We start from the raw sequence: 19,743 nt of genomic DNA on the forward strand, positions 1-19,743 counted from the left end.
ACTTTTGACAAAATTCTAATGAAGTTGACGATAAAGATCATAGCTACACATTTTGATGAGTTGAGGGACCCTAATTGTAGCAGTGGTCATTTCAAAGTAACTCATTGTAGACAAAATTATGACGAAGTTGACGAAAATGACTATAACTACACATTTTGATGAGTTGAGGGACCAATGGTAATGGATTTTTAGTTGAGGGTCATTGTTCTAATTTGATTAAAGTTGAGGGACCATTGCTACAATTTACTATATGAATTTGTAATGATAAATCAATTAGTTCATAAATATTATGTTGATGAACAAAACCGGAGGTCTTGGTACAACGTAAATCCGACCGTGAATCTGCAAGTAATGTAAATAACACAAGATGTATCGTGGTTCACCCCAAGGTTTGGGCTACGTCCACACTAGTTATGTATTTATCTGAGGAAGAGAGAGCTTTGAGAGTGAGAGCCTTGAGAGGATAAGGAGCCTTAGGAATTGGCCTCCCCTAATTGTGAGGGTGAGAGGTCCTTTTATAGAATAAAGACTCCTCACTTATTACATATTTGCCCTTTTCTTTATCACATAATTACATTTAAGTCATCCGAGTATTTATACGAGATCTAAATATGAGGTCCTAAATATGGTATAAACATATTACATTTATAATCTTCTTTGTAATTGAAAGGCTTTTTAGTCAAAATGGTCATTAAGATTTGTATAACTCCTCACTTTGGTCTCTAAAGTGGTCTCTAAGTTTGTCCACCATTAATCATTTTTGTCATTCCATGAAAAATCTCTATTAAATAAAAATAAAATGATAAAAATACCCTCAATTTTTTTTTTTCAAATCATTTTCGATTTAACATAATTTTCACGGAATAACCAAAGTGATTACTAGTGGACAAACTCAAAAACTACTTATATTGAATTCAAATCTCAGAAAGCAAAATGATGAGTTATTCTCCATGACCATTTTGGTTAAAAAGCTTAATTGTTATTCATGTGTAAGATTCTACATATTAACGTTAGGTTGACCGTCCTTATTGAAAATTCTAGCTCCCTCTCTCCATTAGGATCAAATAACCACGTTAATACAAATTTGCCTATGTACTTATAGCACTAAAAGACTTCAATGGCCACATGGCAAATTGTTGCCGTGAATTCCACATCTACTATAATATTCCTGAGAATATTGCATTTCAAAGCAACCATATCCATGTGGAAGCCATTTTTATGTCCTCATTTTGTGGAAATCAATCCTAATTCAAGTATTTGATGGCCTCCAAGTTCAAGTGCTAGAACCAAGGCATGCAATTTTATTGTGACAACCCGTCCCAAATCTTACGTTTTTACAAAATTTAAAAGTATGATTTTACAAAAATCCCTTAGAGGCGAAGGTATTGATTTTCGTGGATCAGCATATAATGATGTGTATGACTTAATCCTTTAGCGTTTTCCTGAAACACTCGAGAAGTATTTTTGGTTTAAGTCACTATTTATATATTTTTATATATTTTTATAACGTTTATAATTATATTTTTTTCATATTAAGTTATTTGAAAAGAGGAAAAAGAAAGAAAGAAAAGAAGAAGGAAACAGGAAGAGATGAAAGAAGAAAGGGGATTGGGCAAGAACGCCCAATCAGAAAGAGAGGGACATAAGGAACGAATTGGAGGAGGAGGGAGGAAAGTCTGCCCAATGAGAAGAGAGGAAAGGATGGGAAATGAGAAAGGAGAAAGGGAGAGGATCGGCCGGATCCCTTGAACCCGCACCCAACCCAGTTTCGAAACTGGTGGAATTCTGACATTTCCGAGCCGTTTTTCAAGCAAATTTCACCCCATTTCCACCTGCAATCATCACCATACCTCTTCCCCTTCATTCTTCTATCAAGATTCGATGGAAATTGGGTCAAATCCGTGACATTTGACGATCGTGACACTAACGGGTTTTGTGTCAATTCTCCCATTTCTGAAGCAATTTCTTCCAATTTCCACCACCAATAGACTTCACTTGAGGCCTAGAACAATGCCCAATCATTGGTTGGAACGTCGAAGTCGAATTGGGGACGAATCAAGAACACCAATTTCTAGGGTTCCTAGCGGATTCGAGGCAAATTGGAGCATTTCCAGGCTAAATTGGCCTTGGTCACAGGTATAAAAGTTACTCTACTCATTGAGATCTTCATTTTTGTAATTTTTGGTAATTTTTAGAAATAGTTGAGTTTTCCGGCGAGCCGGGCGGCCGACCGCCACCTGCGTCGGCTGGTGCGACGGCGCGTGGCCAGGGGACCATCGATGTTATTTTTAGGCTAATTAGATGCCTTGAGTTCAGTTTTGGTAGTTGTATGACGTAGGTTGATTGTTGGAATCTAAACTCTCTACGTTACGTTAATAGGTCATTATATGAATCGACGATCCGACCGTTGGATCGTCACCAAACTTTAGTATGTTATAGTACATAATATTTGAGGATCATAGGAACTTACGGATTAGGAATTCGACCTACGGATCTTCTCGAATTGGATTTGTAAGTTTATAAAATAAATGTTAACCGCCACTTAGTTTTGGGCAATTGACGGAAATCCGACCGTTGGATCGTAATGAAATTTTAGTATGTTATTCTAGAAGTATAATGTGGATCTTTGGAAGTTGCGGATTAGAAATCTGATGTGCGGATCTTCCATATCGGGTTACACAGGGTTGTGGACCCAACCGTCGATCTTTGACCGACGGTTGACTCTTGGTCAATAGGTCTCAAATTATTCTTGAAGGTCTTTGAGGATATGTTTTATGTATTTTATCGGTTAGAACTCTGAGATGTGATTCGATAATTGGTTATAGGCGACGATGGTTCGTGATGTCTCGATATGCATGCTAGGGAATTGTAGCGTGGACATCAGGTGAGTGGGGTTTTCCCCTTCTACTGTATATATATATATAGACACACACACACATATACGATTGACAATTCCATAAATGTTTATAAATTGATTATTGCTTATGATTACTATGAATGCTTTGAATAATTATTGTGAACTACAAATGGCTTGATCCCTGCTTAGGGTACGTAGGCAGTCTAACGAGACGTTAGATGTAGCCATATAATAAATGAGAACGAATAATCGAGACAATAGTCTAGTTTGGGAAATTGAGTAGTTTGAGGGACATTGGTAGGAAGATTATAAGATTTGACCCTATGCTTTAGTGGTTAAATGTCAATCATAAATCATTGGGTGAATAATCAAGAAATTGAAGTAAGGAAAGGGAATTAATTGATAGTTAATTTAACTAGTGCTTAATTAGGCTTGTCATTGATGATTACTCTTAAAAGTAAATAGTTTGGGAATGGGGCATTACAATTTATGCATTCTAGACCATTTGTTTATATGTTTATATATCTGGAAATATTATGATATGGTTAAAGTTCAGACTTACATCTTGGTATATCTATATGTATATTCCTTGCTCATAATTATTGTGAACGCTCTGAAATGCAAAGGTGAACGCAGGACACACAAGTAAGTTCAGGTAAGTTCAAGTAAGTATACGGTATTAGTTGAATGGATGGGCTTATGGTACGACTACATTTATGTTTTAAGCAACTCCGACACTGTTATACAGGGTGCAATAGTAGGCAACTCTGGCATTGTCGTACAAGTTGTTTATGAGTCGTACATGTCGTATTAGATGCATTTAGAACTCATAAACCTGCACCCTGGGTGATTGTGATTTAACCAGAGATATGGTACAAGCCTATTTATGATGTCACATCCCGCACCCTATGCTTACATTAGATCCAATTTAGGTGCACAGTCTTGTCGTATAGACCACCATAAGTGGTTCCGATTCGTAGGTGACTAGCGATTTATCGCATAGCTATCATAAGTGCATAACATTGAGCATAAATATATTACACCCAGTCCTGTCGTGCAGACCACTACAGTGGTTCTGACTCGTATGCAGGCATTGTGTCGTACAGGTCACTAGAGGTGACTCCGACTTATATGCTAGCAATGATGAATGAGATATACGAGGAGATATAAATAAAGTCGTACAGGTCACTAGAGGTGACTCCGACTTATGAGCTAGCATATGTGATGAATATGTGATGAGTTAGTATATGTGATGAGATATGGGTAAGTCATACAGGTCACCATAGGTGACCTCGACTTGCGTACTAGTATGAGTTATTAATCGCATGACAACTTGATATTGCTGACGAGATGCTGTCTTATGGTATATTTATGATATTTTCTGGGAATTATACATGTGTTGTAGTAGATGATTATCATGTTTTATATGGTTTCTATTAAAATCTTACTTACAGGGTCACTCACTCTTGTCTTGTCTTCACCTTCCAGGTTTTATTAGCTGAGTTTTCTTATCGTCGAAGATTCGGGGCGATTCTTAGTATCAGAGACTATTTTGAGGGTACGATTCTTAATTCATTCTTCTGTACTTATTTATGCTCTAACGTCACGTGTGAAGTGAGTTTATTCCCGCTCACCAGTGCACTCTGGTATTTAGGTACTCTTAGGTTTAAATTTATTCACATTTTTCCACATCATCACACTTTATGGCTTCGTCACCTTCCAGGTGTCGATCATCACAGCTCGATTCGAAGTCTTAGTGGACATTCTGGGTCAGGGTGTATCATTTATAGCCACATCTTTATTTTGGATAAAATTACCTTGATCTTTGGTCGACTGATTCTATTGCCATTTTATTTTAGTCGGTCTCGAAAACGTACTATTTATTCAAATTGAATGTGTTTTTCGGTCGGCTGATTCTACGGCAATCAATCATCTTTATCTTTCCACCAAAACTTGCATCTCACTGACCAGATCCTTATCCTTATCCAAACACATGTAATTGATTTCTTCATGATTGGGTGGATTTCAAATCTTTTGGTTAATTGCGACAAAAAAGAGTCTTATTAACTTAAGGGAATCAAATTAGGATTTGATGGTATTTTAATAGATTTTAAAATTATAATGTAGTCAATAGAAGTTGAAAGGTGGATTTTAAAATCATGGTATAGTCAAATTAGGATTCAAGAGGATTTAAAGAATACATCCAAATCCATGGTAGTCAATTAAAATTTTAAAAAGTCTATACAAATCTAAGTGTAGTGAGGTTTGCCAAAGATTTGCTAGGAATTTTGTGGATGAAGGATTTTGATGGAATTGAGGGTAGGTGGTATAAGTGTAGTGGGAATGTCAAAGATTTGCTAGGATTTGTGTGGATGAAGGATTTTGATGCAAGGCCTATCCTTATTTTGGGCTCTAGGTGGTGGATTAGAGGTGGTGAATTTGTGGTGATTCGGGATGACCGCTGGCTCCCCACTCCATCAAGGTTTTGGGTTTTCTCTCCCAAGCCTCCCGACTATGAGTTTAGTTTCATCTTACCTAATTTACGTTGCTGGAATTTACCCTTGATGCAGGAATGTATTTTTGCTAAGCATGTTTGGTTTGTCTCCCCCATTAGTCTTCCTCCTTGTACAATTCCATCCTCCTCTATGCTGGAATGGATGTCTCTTTGGGCTACTGATCTCAACATCTCAAACTTTACTATCTGCTTGATGATCATTTGGGCAATTTGGGAAGCGAGAAATAACCAGCTTTGGAATGACATCTTGGAGCCTTCCGACATCATCTCGGCGAGATGTATTTCCTGGTGGCTGGAGTTCAATAAGGTGTCATTTCCTGTAAAGTCGAATTGCAGCACTCCTTATCTGCCTTATTGGACTCCTTCTCCGTCGGGTTTTCTGAAGATGAATGTTGACGGTGCTTGGAATGACGCCTCCAAAAAGGGAGGGGTGGTATGATTATTCAGAATGACCAAGGGGATTTTGTGGCTGTAGCTGTCTCAAAGGTAGATTTTATTACCTCTCAAGTGCTGGTGGAGGCGGTGGCTACAAGATTTGGATTTTACTGGAGATGCAAATGGGTCTTTAAAATATTATTCAAGCGGCTCGATCCAGATTGTGGCTGCCCTTCATGACTCTTCTCAATGTTTATCCGATGTAGGAATTATCATTGAAGATCTGAAGGTGCTCATGTCTACAATCACTAAAGTTCATCATACCCATATCCATCGTCATGCAAACAATGCTTAGCACAATTTGCTCTTTTGAATGGCTCAAATTGTAATTGGTTCGAGAAACCCCTGATATTATGTTTAATGTATTGTTTAAGGAGTCTATCTTGCAATTGGTCTAATTGTAACCACTTTTTCTATGAATGAAGCTATCGATGTTTTATAAAAAATAATAAAAAAAATAAATAAATAAAAAAATCCAACCCTCCCCCCTTTGATTTATTTTCCCATCAGACCATAGAAATGAATTATCTTAACATGAATTGTCCATACAAATCCAAAAAAAAATCTATAATGGTAATTCATATAAACCTTCCAAAATTCATATACAATTGTAGAATCTATTAAAATCCTTCAAAATCTATCACTTAACAAAGTCTATTAAAATTCTGTGAAATCCAAATTGATTACACCTCCTTAGCATCCTCTGACGACGTGGTTATCTTCCCAATTGCAGTCACGTACCAAGTTGGACTTCCCATCTTTATCCCATGCAATCGGGAGAGCAATTACTTTAGTCTAAAGTAAGGATTGCAATTGCACTATTCAAATGAACAATGTTTAGATCCGGATTTTAGTTTAATTACAACCATGCCATCGCTCTTTGTGTTGGTTTTAGCTAAGAAGTTCAGCCCTCAGTCAGACCCAAATGATTAATTACAGTTCTGCCTATCAAAGATTACAATCCTATAGTGGGGATGGTGTATTAGGAAGGGCAATTTTGTCCTTTCGATTTTGGGTTAAATAAGGGGTAACCGGGTAGGTTTTCATTTTCATTTGATGTCGTTCAATGATGGTTTCAAGGATGGAGGGTCAAAGAGAGAGAGAGAAATGGCGATGGAAATAGAGCGAGGGGGAGGGGTAGGGGTCTCGACACTGTTGCTACATATGGATTTTACAAGTGGGAGCATGGGTATGGTTAGAGAAGACCATATGGGTCGTTGGGATTTCAGGGAAAGAGGTAGGGGTCATGAACAGATGCTACTGAGAGTGGTGTGTGCCGGATCTTGCGCTGCATGCTTAAAATCCAAAGATAAGTTCGTTTTTTTAATTGGATTCTTTAATGTTAGCTTAGATTTTTTTAAATTTTTAGTATGTTAGGTCCAATTTTGGGGGATTTATGTCACATCGAAGTCCGCATAGTAAGATACAGTCCGTTTTGGGCCATGCCCCCATGGATTTGTTCTTGGGCTTCCATCCAAAACACGTCTCACTATCAGGAGGTGGGCATGTATATATAAGGCACATCACCTCCTCTCCCTTGGGCGATGTGGGATCTTACAATCCACCTCCCTTAGAGGCCCGACACCCTCGTTGGCACACTTCCAGCGGGGGAGTGGCTCTAATACCAAATTGTCACATCTCAGTCCGCATAGTAAGATATTGTCCACTTTGAGCCACACTCTCACAAATTTGTTCTTGGGCTTCCACCCAAAATGCGTCTCACTATAGGGAGGTGGACATGTACATATAAGGCACATCACCTCCTCTCCCCCAGACGATGTGGAATCTTACAATTTAGCTCTCTGTTTATTGCCTTATTTGTTTCATTTTCTCTTATTTTGGGGAGTCATTCTTTGTTATGTCTGTTTGTTCTTTGTTTTAAGGTCAATTGCTTTTTTTTGGGGGGGGGGTTTGTGGGTTTTCAGTTCGTTAATTTGTTTAGTTGTTGTTAATTTTACAGTTTAATTGTTTTATCAAATCTGGATTGTTAAGTTTTGGACCTTTTTTTTTCCCAAAATCCACATGAACTGAGCTTTAGTGCTGAAGGAAACCTGGGTTTTATTTTGTGCTGGAGTTTATTATGTATTTAGATTGGGAAAATAAGGTTTATGATTTTGGTATGCATATGGGGTTCTATGTTCTGTGTGTATTGATTGACTGATGAAAAAATGTAGCCATAAAATATTTATTTTGACATTTTATTTTATTTTATAAAAAGGTTGTATGATTTGTAAAGCATCAACATTTAACTCAAAGATTGGGCTATTCCTTACTGCATTTTGTTTAAATGATAACCAAAGTATCAACCTTTCATGGCATACACCTTGAACATGATTAGGTTAGTTGAAGATTATACTATAAGTAGAGATTTCTGCTAAAGGACCATACCAAATAAGGAGTTAGGTTCGCACGCGCACACACACACACACACATATCTGATGTAAAGTTAGTCTATTAGATGGTTTCCAGATTGACCCCCCTTGCTAAATCTATTTCAAGGCTGGAAGAAGAGTTAAAACATATGTTATTGTCTTATATGTTTGTATTTGAATGGTAACAATGTTGTTCTTCTGGTGCAAAAATCTTCCTTTGAATCAATTTCAGCTTAGGCTCTACTTTTCTTTCATTTCAGCTTCATTTTCATGTTCATCATGTCCTGTTTGTATGTGTTTTGTGTTGGCATTGGAGGGTGGTGGTCTGTCATTTTGTTTTTCTTTTGTCTAATTGTAAGACCTTCAAATGATTGAAATTATATTATGTGGAAACAATCATTTTGATGTCGTAGTTTGAGTTGTTTTAGTTACGTATCAATACTTAACTACTGGATTTTTCTTAAGGAAATTGGATATAGGCTATATAATAAGTGTAAAATTCATGGAAACTCAGTCTATTGCCTGCGATATGATTGACATAGTTTAATTAGATTGAAACCAGACGTACTGATCTAATTTAACACAAATTTATCTTCGTATGTGACTAATCTGCAAAGTAAAAGTGAATAATTTCCACGTGTAGTCTATATGAAATGTATACACTTCAATGTATGCATTCATTATCTTTAGGGGCGGGTACCGCCGGGATTAAAAAAAACCTCTCGCACACATGTAAGCGTGCGTGGAGAGGCAAGGTTTTGATCTCCCTCATTTCAATATATGATTGGATTTTGTTTGTAGTAGATTTGATTTATAGTAATGCAATTGCTTTGCTTGTTTTCACCACGATTGTTTTATCGGTTATTGTTTCATTTCTTTTCATTCCGTGTGGTTAGTTTAATCAGTTTATGCAGTTCAGTGTTTAAGTGCTTTATGAATATTAATAATATGGTCACTTCTTCTACATTTCTGTTAGGGATCATGTTAACTGATGATATGATATGGTAGTTAATGTGTTGAAAATATGTTGAGTAGTCCATGCTTTTACCAAAAATAAATAAATATGTTGAGTAGTCCATGCTTTTGCGATTTTGTTATAAATCAGGGGATTTAGAGAATGCTTTCTATGTTCTATTTCTTTTGTTGCTTTAAAGACCTGCCTATTCTCATTTTCTTTTTTTGGGTTCAGTCCTGCTATCCTCTGCGTTGGGGAGAGAGAGATTGAGTGAGGAGTGGGGTTGCTTTCCAAAGATTTGTTTGGAATTGTTTCTTTTTTACCGAAATTATTTTGATCCCTGCCATTAAACGTTGATTTCTGCTATTAATTACTGCTGAAAAGTGGCTTTTGCTATTAATTTTTTACCCTTCATATTTATGCTGCTCTCGCTGAAAGCTAAACCACCACATAAGCCTCATTGCCTTTTTTTCTTTCTTCTGGTTTTCAAATTTGGAATTTTACTGGGATTTATCATATGGGTATCCTTTAAATTAGTTGAGTTTTTGAGAAAATTAGTGAGTTTTGTTGATTAAGTGGTTTACTTGGTTATACTTCTAAATTGGGTTCGTATTTCGAAATGTTGCTTGCTTGCTTGGTTGTGAAAAAGCTCTTCGTTTTCCATTTACTTCTTGAAATTCTCTTCAGTTTTCTCAGAAAGCTAAACCACCACATAAGCCTCTTTGCCTTTTCTTTTTCTTCTGGTTAAAGCTAAGTTTAAATAATACACATGAAATTGTATATTAGCACTCCTTGCAACTCTTGGACTCTTCTCGCTAATCCGCCATGCAACATATAATTCCACAATATTTTCATGGTAATTCAACCTAGATAAGCATTAATCTTCAGTATTAAATTCAACGGTTCTGAATTTTGCTCACTCAATAACCTCGATTGCTCGGACAGATAGTGTAAAATTGTGTACACACACATACCTAATACATGAAAATGTGCATCTAGTAATATGAGACCCATTTGTAGATGACATGGACATCATCTGTGACATGAGCCGGCATTTTCAGATTTGACAAATACCTTACCGCCCAAATGCTGCACACTGGGGACGTATCTTTTGGAAAAGAAAAAAAAAAAATTTATTACAAATAGTCTCTGAAATTGACCGAACTCATCATTTTAGTGTCTCACTTTTAAAATCAATCAATATCGTTCTTGACATTCTTTATCACACATCAATTGACGTTCATTACCACACATTAATTTGGTCATTTCATATAGATTCGGTCCACTATTCTGTTAGTTTGTATGTGGGACCCACAAATTAATGTTTTTATCTCAAATGGTCCTTGATATTGATCAAACTTCTCATTTTGGTTCCTGAATTTCAAAAATCGATAAATTTGGTACATAACTTTCTCTACCACACATCCATTTAGTCATTCTGTTAAAATTTCGTCAATATTTTTTGTTAGTGTGCTGATATGGTCCTACTAATCCAATCATATGGCACCACATAGATTAACTATAAAAAAACTATCATCGTTTGATGGTCATATGTGCCATTACAACATATAACTGTCAGATAACGTCATGGTAATTATATACTTAGAAGTATATTTTCAAAAAAAATAAAAATACATGCAAGTATTATAATCAAATCTCACATTAAGCTGCTACGAAAATTTAGGGACCCAAAATTAGCTCGTATGAAAGTCCAGGGACCAACATGAAATTTAGTCAAGATTGGGAAGCATGTCTTTTAAAACCCCAATTCGATTTTGGTCTCGAGGGTTTCTTCTCCTTCAATTACAGTTCTTCAGAAATTAGGATTCTACGACAATCACACATCCTCGAGAAGAAACACATCACTTCATCCCTGATTTTGCTCAAACCCTACCCCTACGTTTTCACCCGAACCCTAAATCCCCAAATCTCTACCAAACCCAATCCCAGAATCCCCAAATCCGTTCCCAAATCCCTAACCAAACCCATTAAGCTTTCCCCTCTAATCAGCGAAGATGGTGTTGGCGCAATTGGGAGGGAGCATCTCGCGTGCTCTCCAGCAGATGAGCAATGCGACCGTAATCGACGAGAAGGTTCTGAACGAGTGCCTCAACGAGATCACTCGCGCCCTGCTCCAATCCGATGTTCAATTCAAGCTCGTCCGCGACATGCAGACCAATATCAAGAAGATCGTCAATCTCGATGATCTCGCCGCCGGTCACAACAAGCGCAAGATTATTCAGCAGGTACGTACGTGTTCTGTGATTCACTCTCACGCATTTAACTTCTCTTTTCTTTTTTTCTTTTTTGTGATTTTGTTGGTTATATTGTGTTTGGGGCTAAAGAATTTAATATTATATTGTGCTATTGATAATCGTGCTGGTTTGCCTGTTTCGGAAGTTGGTTAGCAGCATTTGCAAGATTGTATGAAGCATTTGGCAGTTTGGTACATTGAGAACTTTAGAGATACAATGAATTTAGTCTAGAAAAGAGTTTATAGGATCGTAAATTTTCTATCTTGTATAGCCTACAATGCGTGCATCGAGGCCTGCATTTGAACAAGTACTGTTTTGGGTTTTCTATTGTGCATATGATGAAAGGCTTTATTTTGATTGGACACATTTTACAGTGCGGGATTTTGTTTTGTTAATGCGGGCACAATACACCTCTCCTTTCGTTTGTATTCAGTTGATATAGCAAATTCCATATGTTTATGTACAACAACATATTTCACTGTTATTTTCTCTTGGTTTTCTGTTGTTTTCTAAATAAGTGCTCCTTTCTTTATAGGCTATATTTAATGAACTCTGCAAAATGCTGGATCCAGGGAAACCTTCTTTCGCACCCAAAAAAGGGAAACCAAGTGTTGTCATGTTTGTTGGTTTACAAGGTATGCTTCCTGGCTAGTGGATTATTTTCATACTGATTGGATTATTTGGCATTTATTATCTGCAATTTTTAAACTTTTTGTCATCGTGTTGTCCAGAGAAAGATTTAATGATTGATTTATGTTCAGGAAAAAAAGCTTCTTTGCCTTTTAAATGTACATTTAGCTGTAGCGTGCTGTATTTATATCTTTTTTTTTCTGTTGAACTTCAATTGCACTTATCTTTTCTGTTTACATTTTTAACCAATTCATGCTTTTTTATTTTTTATTTATTTTTATTTTTTATTTTTTTTACAACATTCAGGGTCTGGAAAAACCACAACGTGTACAAAGTATGCATATTATTATCAGAAAAAAGGTTGGAAGCCTGCCCTAGTGTGTGCAGATACATTTCGAGCTGGTGCATTTGATCAATTGAAGCAGAATGCCACTAAGGCTAAGATTCCATTTTATGGAAGGTACTTTTTTACTTTCTACTGGTTATATACTTTCTTAGGACAATTACAAGCCTTGTACAGTTGTGAAATTTGGAATGTTGAATTTTCCTTTGTGTAATTAGTTGAATTCCAGATATTTGTTACATTTTCTTAGGGTAAGTTAAAGAAAGAAGGTAAATTAGATTGGTACCACAGTGGTTATATTTGTTCTCATACTCCACTGGTCTGGACTACAATTTATTGTTTTGGAAGTTAAAACCAAGGTTGCTGGTTGGGAATGGTCATTTTCACTTAAAAGCAGCCACCCTTGGTCTCCTCTTGTGTATCCCTCTTTCTTTCAGCCTTACCACCAGACATATTTTCCGCAGTCAATGCTTTTTAGCATTCAAGTGATTGTTGGTGTTTTTCCCCTGCAGCTATATGGAGTCAGACCCTGTGAAAATTGCGGTTGAAGGTGTGGAAACGTTCAAAAAGGAGAATTGTGATCTTATAATTGTTGATACTAGTGGGCGTCACAAACAAGAAGCTGCTCTTTTTGAAGAAATGCGTCAAGTTTCTGAAGCAACGGTACTTTTTCTGGAATTTCATACTCATACTACATTAACTTTCTGATTGATTCCATTTGCTCGATAATATCTTTCTCTTCTTATATTTTCCCTCATATTCCAGAAACCGGATCTTGTTATATTTGTTATGGATAGCAGTATTGGTCAGGCTGCATTTGATCAAGCTCAAGCCTTTAGGCAAAGTGTTTCAGTTGGGGCTGTTATTGTTACAAAAATGGATGGTCATGCAAAGGGAGGTGGAGCTCTTAGTGCGTAAGTGTTGCTACAACTATTGCAATCTTGTAATAATTTTTAGTTTGATTTAAGCATTGGTATAACTCATATGGAGATGTTTTGTTAAGCTTCACTCTGGAAACTCAGTATTTGACCTTTGTTCTTAGACTTGTTTTCAACCTCTTGGATGCATGGGGAAAATCTCGTATAGTTATAAATTTTATAGTAAATAAAATTCTAGCCACTTGTTTTGCCCAAATCTTCAAAACTTCGCTTTTGTACATCCACCTCACTTGGCCATGCCGAGCTACATTGACATTCATATTATGATCCAACCCTAGAAAGTTCTAGATTGTATATTGTAATATTCTTTGGGTCCCAAAGTTCTCACTTGGAAACACTTATCTTTAGTACCAAGCTTTGTAGAATTTGTACTGCATGTAACCAAATCATCAGTGAGTTATCTACTAATAAGCAGCTTAGTTTCCTAAGTTTCTCCATGTTTTTCTGAGGATGGAATTTCCGGTAAAGTTTTGAGATTGTAGAGGAGAAGAAACCTTGAACTTTTGGGTTTTGACCTTTTTGGGAATGCTGATTTTAAACTCTTTAGGTCTTGTCTCCTTGGTATCTGTAACTGTTTGATAACAAGATTTTATTTTACCCTGCAGTGTTGCTGCAACAAAGAGTCCTGTTATATTTATTGGAACAGGAGAGCACATGGATGAGTTTGAAGTTTTTGATGTTAAACCATTTGTCAGCCGTCTCTTAGGTCACTCTCTTGCTTTCTTGGAACTTGAATTTTTTTTGTTGCACTTACGACTTAGCAATGAATGTTTTAAATAATTTTAATAACAATGGTTTTTACTACTAGGCATGGGAGACTGGTCTGGATTTATGGACAAGATTCATGAAGTTGTTCCTATGGACCAACAGCCAGAGCTTCTACAAAAGCTTTCAGAAGGGAACTTTACAATGAGGATTATGTACGAGCAGTTTCAGAACATACTTAAAATGGGTCCAATTGGCCAGGTTATCATTCTTTTTTGTTGAAGTTTATCTAGAACGTGCCTCTTTTTTCTTATTGCCCCTTTTTCTAGACTTCAGTTTTGGTTCATTTATATGTTAGCTTCACCAATTCTCTCCTAAATTCTTTCACAATTTTAAATTTTAGCAAAAGCCACTTTATACCCTTCGCTACAGCTTTCCCAAAATTGAGAAATTAACAAATTTTGCTCTAAATCTAGTTGGGTGTTTCCCTTTTCTCAAATGCTTCTTGTTAGTCCGACTCAGTAGCTACAGCTCCTCTATAAAAGTAGTCTTCAAATTCCCCTCCCCAAAATGTCGTAACTGGATTCAAGAAACCATATACTGAAATCATAAATAGTTTGTGGTGCACTGAGTAAAATTCTTTAACCAACAATATCAACCAAAGGAAAGAAAAGAAAAGGAAAAAAAAATGACTGCAGAGATGTGGGTTATTAGCCTTATAAAGCAAATGAGAAGTAGCTTTAATTTTAATTGAAAGGTAGTTATAATGTTATTAACCTTATAAAACAATGGAAAAATCTCAAATAATAAAAGACTGGGAAGTTCAGAGTCACATTCATGATTTTCTGTGGGTTTAGAGCCTCATAAAACAATTGAAAAGTAGCTATAATGCTATGAATTTAATTGGTTTGTATAGGTATTCTCAATGCTTCCTGGATTTAGTGCTGAATTAATGCCAAAGGGCCGTGAAAAGGAAAGCCAGGCAAAGATCAAGCGATACATGTACATGATGGACTCAATGACAAATGAAGGTAAAGTAAAGGCCATTCCTTTTGTTTTTGTTTAATAAGCCACATAGCTTGAGCAATTACTGTCATGTTTAGTTCCTCCGGGGGAAAAAGCCATGAGAAACTAACTTTTTACTGAATTCATCATGCTGAACTGATTTTATTGTTCTGAATATCTCAACTTATCTTGCAGAGTTGGATAGCACAAATCCAAAACTCATGAATGAGTCACGTATAATGCGAATAGCACGAGGCTCTGGTCGCCAAGTCAGAGATGTAATGGACATGATGGAAGAGTACAAGCGCCTTGCCAAGATATGGAGCAAAATGAAAGGACTCAAGATTCCGAAGAAGGGCGACATGAGTGCACTATCGCGAAACATGAATGCACAGCACATGAGCAAAGTCCTACCCCCGCAGATGCTGAAGCAGATTGGTGGCATGGGCGGCTTACAAAGCTTGATGAAGCAAATGGGTTCTGGGAAAGACATGATGGGGATGTTCGGAGGTGGCGACAAGTAGATATTGATGAAGAAAATGACAGTTACGGTGGTGATCTCAAGTTTATTTCCTAGTGGATTTCCCTTGGTCAACGAGAGAGGTTAACAGACGTCTGTCCGCAAGTTGATACTACTCACTAGTTTGCCAGAAGGCCCGGCATCTAAGATACTTTTGTTTTAAACACGGTTGCATTAGTTGTAATCTGAAGGGTCCACAATGTTTAAATCTTTGTATGTATTTGGTTAAAGGAAGAAAAAAAAGGTTAGTCGTTTTGGTGATTGAAAGAATTGCAATGATTTAGAGGCAATGAAATTGAACTTCATCTGTTTAGCGTTTTTTTTTATCAATCATCAGGAGCCACCTGCATCTCCATCGTCTCTCTCGCTCTCTCTCTCTCTCTCTCTCTCTCTCTCTCTCTCTCTCTCTCTCTAATCCAAATGCAAACCAACTGCTAGAACCCCACCAAAACCCTGGTACCACCGCGGTCGATGTGAAATCTCAAATCTGCATGGGAGTTACGTCCCACAGGGCTCTGCTATTGGCAAGGGCTACGATAAAGTTTGTAATAATTGTCATCTTCTCGCTTCCATGCACGATGATGACTATTGCCAAACTAATCCTATTAGGGTTAGGATTAGGATTAGGATTCCTGTTTAGCAATTTATTATCCTTATTCATCAATTAGTTATCCAATCCCTATTAGTATTTGGATTTTAATTAGAATTGAAATGCATCCATACACAGAATTCTCTTTTGCTTTTCAAACCAGGTCAGGGACATAAACGATGGAAGAAGTTGTGCTGAGGCACGAGATGTCGATGGAAGCAGAAGACGACGATTATATTGAGTATGTGCCGGTGGCGAAGTGGCGAGCAATCGAAGCTCAGAAAATACTTGAGCGGAAGAGAAAGTTCGCCGGCGGGGAGCTAGAGTCGGCCAGAACCAAGAAAAGGAAGGAAGAGGAATTGGACAAGTTATCGAAACTTGCTGCTCAAGAAAAGCCTAAGCCCCCCAGTCTTGTTGTCAAAGCATCACGGTTGAAGCACGACGCTCCGGAGATCACTCCAGCACAAGAGATGGTGCAAAAAGAGAGAGAGATCATTGAAAGCTTATCCGATCGCAAGGCGCTGCTGTCAGTTGGTGAATTGGCAAAGGGAATCACTTATACGGATCCCATACCGACGGGCTGGAAGCCTCCATTGCATATAAGGAGGATGACGAGGAAGCAATGTGATTTGATTCGAAAGCAATGGCATATTCTAGTTGGTGGTGAAGATGTTCCGCTGCCTATCAAGACTTTCAAGGATATGAGGTTTCCGAAACCAATTTTGGAGAAGTTGAAAGCCAAGGGGATTGTTCAACCGACCCCCATTCAGGTGCAAGGTCTTCCGGTGATTTTATCCGGGCGGGATATGATTGGCATTGCGTTTACAGGTTCGGGAAAGACATTTGCTTTTGTTTTGCCGTTGATCATGGTGGCATTGCAGGAGGAGATGATGATGCCAATTGTTCGGGGTGAAGGCCCTTTCGGATTGATTATTTGCCCGTCGAGGGAGCTAGCCAAGCAGACTTATCAAGTGGTGGAGGAGAATTTGGCTCCTATGAGAGAGGATGGATATCCAGAGATTAGGTCTTTGCTCTGCATTGGTGGAGTTGACATGCGGTCTCAGTTGGAGATTATAAGGAAAGGCGTTCATATAGTTGTTGCTACTCCGGGGAGGTTGAAGGATTTGTTGGGGAAGAAGAAGATGAATCTCGATAATTGTAGATATTTAACTTTGGATGAGGCTGATAGATTGGTGGATATGGGATTTGAGGATGACATACGAGAAGTTTTCGACCATTTTAAAGATCAAAGGCAGACACTCTTGTTTTCAGCCACAATGCCGGCGAAAATTCTCAACTTTGCCAAAAGCGCTTTGGTAAAACCTGTAACCGTAAATGTGGGAAGAGCCGGAGCTGCAAATCTTGACGTGATTCAGGAGGTTGAGTACGTGAAGCAAGAGGTTAAGATTGTGTACCTTCTTGAGTGTCTGCAAAAGACCCCGCCGCCTGTGGTAATTTTCTGCGAAAACAAGGCGGATGTGGATGACATTCATGAGTATCTTTTGTTAAAAGGAGTGGACGCGGTGGCCCTTCATGCAGGGAAGGGTCAGGAGGAGAGGGAGCATGCCGTTTCTTCGTTCAAGGCAGGGAAGAAGGATGTTTTGGTTGCCACTGGGGTTGCCTCAAAGGGTTTGGATTTTCCGAATATTCAACATGTCATAAATTATGACATGCCGCCAGAAATCGAAGATTATGTCCACAGGATTGGACGAACAGGAAGATGTGGGAAGACTGGAATTGCAACGACGTTTATAAACAAGAATCAAAGTGAGACAACACTGCTCGACTTGAAGCACCTCCTACAAGAGGCAAAGCAAAGGATTCCACCGGTCTTGGCAGAGCTTAACAATCCAATTGGAGACTACGTGGACGTTGCAATAGCAAATGCAAGCGGGGTTAAGGGCTGCGCTAACTGCGGTGGGCTTGGTCATCGGATTGCTGACTGCCCCAAACTAGAGAATCAGAAAAGAATGGCCATTGCCGCCTCTAGATCAGGGATGTATTTTGGGTCTGGTGGTTACAAAGGAGAAATCTGATTTGTTTTAGTCATTCTCAATCGTGTATGATAGTTATGTAGTATGTTTCTACTCTGAATTACGGGAAAAATATTAACTTGATCATGTTTTTCTTTGTGTAAATCTTCAATTACATGTCTAACCTTCACTTGATGTATCCGAGTCTTTGTTGTTTATTTGCTACTCGGCATCAACCTTAACCTCTATCACTAATTTTCACTTCCACGATGCTGATCATGCAATTATTTTGCCTAATCTTATGATAGTCGTCTGTTATCGTTTTTCCTTAACTTCTGTAGCAACCTTTTCAGTTACATAAGATAAAATTGAGGATACAACTATGAATTCTGTAGCTTCTGTTGTGATGTCTTCTTGTATACGGATCTTACCAATAAAATACATTTCATTACATTCAGCAACCAGTACTAAACGAAACTTGTGCCATCAAAATGTCAAAAACTAACACGAATACTTGAAATTTTGAATCATATTTAGCAGTAGCTAGCTCAATCTCATTTAGTCCATGGAAAGTACCTTGATAAGGGTGTTCGGAAGTCCTTTCATCTGTTTCACTCTGCTGGGTTAAACTTTGCCGAGGAGAAGAAGGCGGGGGAGTATTTTCCTTATCTCCCTGCAACATCTTCACCACATTGCTCATGAGAGGTCTTGCATTCTGAACGCACAACAGAGCTACCGATAAGATCCTCTCCGATTTTTCCATGTCTTCTCCTTGATCCCACAACGCGACATTAAAATTGCTTGTAGAGACAAATCACATGCTTTTCTGAAATACTATAATATATGTGAGTCGTCTATAACATTCATTTTTGTCATACATTTCCCATATCCGCTTTGGAAGCCATTCCCGTGGCTCATTTGCATCTACAGGAAGATATCTTCTCCTCTCAACAATCTCAAAGAGAAGGATCCGAAAACTGTTAACAAAGCATTTGTGAGGCACGGGATAAGGCTTCCATACAAGCAATCCTTGTAAGTTTTACCATTGAATGTAAAGGGGAGTCATCAATGTTCGCAATGCATTCATGATACGTTTTTAGCGAACTGTGATTCATTACTTTATTGTCTTGTTTAGGATACTTCTTCTACCGGACGTGTTCTTCCCTGTATGCATCATAGTCTCCATTTTCCGGCCTTCCTGCAACTGCCACTTGAAATGCGTCTGGCCCAAGTTTGTAGCCAGCAACAGCAGACATTGGCGGGGGCTAGGGATGGGTTGGTTTTTCCTTCCCATACTCTAAGAAGAGACTCTCGCCAAGATACAATGCATAAACTGCTGGTCCCGCCAACAAAAATCTCCTTTGTTGCGGATAAACTACTTTTGGTTCTGATTAGTGTGGTAAACAAAATTAGTGGTGAACCGCAGCCCGTCTCTCTAAAATGAGTATGAGGTTTTTATGAAAAAAGCAAATTAGAAGTGGAACTATTTGATAGAAGTTGTGATTTATTTTATGAGATGGCCGATGTGACACTTTTTGCTTTCTTCAATATAAACGCTGCCGCTTGTGATATTCCAAAGAGTCGTTCTTAGTTTCTAAGGCCATCTCCAACCGAGGGCTGGCCAGAGGGCTCGTTTTAGCCCTCTGGCCCT

At 38.0% G+C, this 19,743-nt stretch overlaps 2 protein-coding genes across 2 annotated transcripts; both read left to right on the forward strand.

Annotated features, from left to right (window-relative positions):
• Positions 1-10,799: 10,799 nt before the first annotated feature.
• On the forward strand, positions 10,800-15,843 carry LOC103437288 (signal recognition particle subunit SRP54 2). Its single transcript, XM_008375764.4, has 9 exons — positions 10,800-11,380; positions 11,925-12,024; positions 12,326-12,479; positions 12,875-13,025; positions 13,128-13,276; positions 13,906-14,006; positions 14,109-14,266; positions 14,922-15,036; positions 15,206-15,843. Exons 1-9 carry the CDS (start codon positions 11,150-11,152, stop codon positions 15,532-15,534), a joined length of 1,488 nt encoding a protein of 495 aa, XP_008373986.1. The 5' UTR covers positions 10,800-11,149; the 3' UTR covers positions 15,535-15,843.
• Positions 15,844-16,225: 382 nt separating this feature from the next.
• LOC103437289 (DEAD-box ATP-dependent RNA helicase 35-like) lies at positions 16,226-18,287 on the forward strand. Its single transcript, XM_008375765.3, has one exon. The coding sequence runs from the start codon at positions 16,299-16,301 to the stop codon at positions 18,153-18,155; it is 1,857 nt and encodes a 618-aa protein (XP_008373987.2). The 5' UTR covers positions 16,226-16,298; the 3' UTR covers positions 18,156-18,287.
• Positions 18,288-19,743: the final 1,456 nt, after the last annotated feature.

Source organism: Malus domestica, chromosome 17, assembly GCF_042453785.1.
Source record: "Malus domestica chromosome 17, GDT2T_hap1".
Lineage (NCBI taxonomy): Eukaryota > Viridiplantae > Streptophyta > Magnoliopsida > Rosales > Rosaceae > Malus > Malus domestica.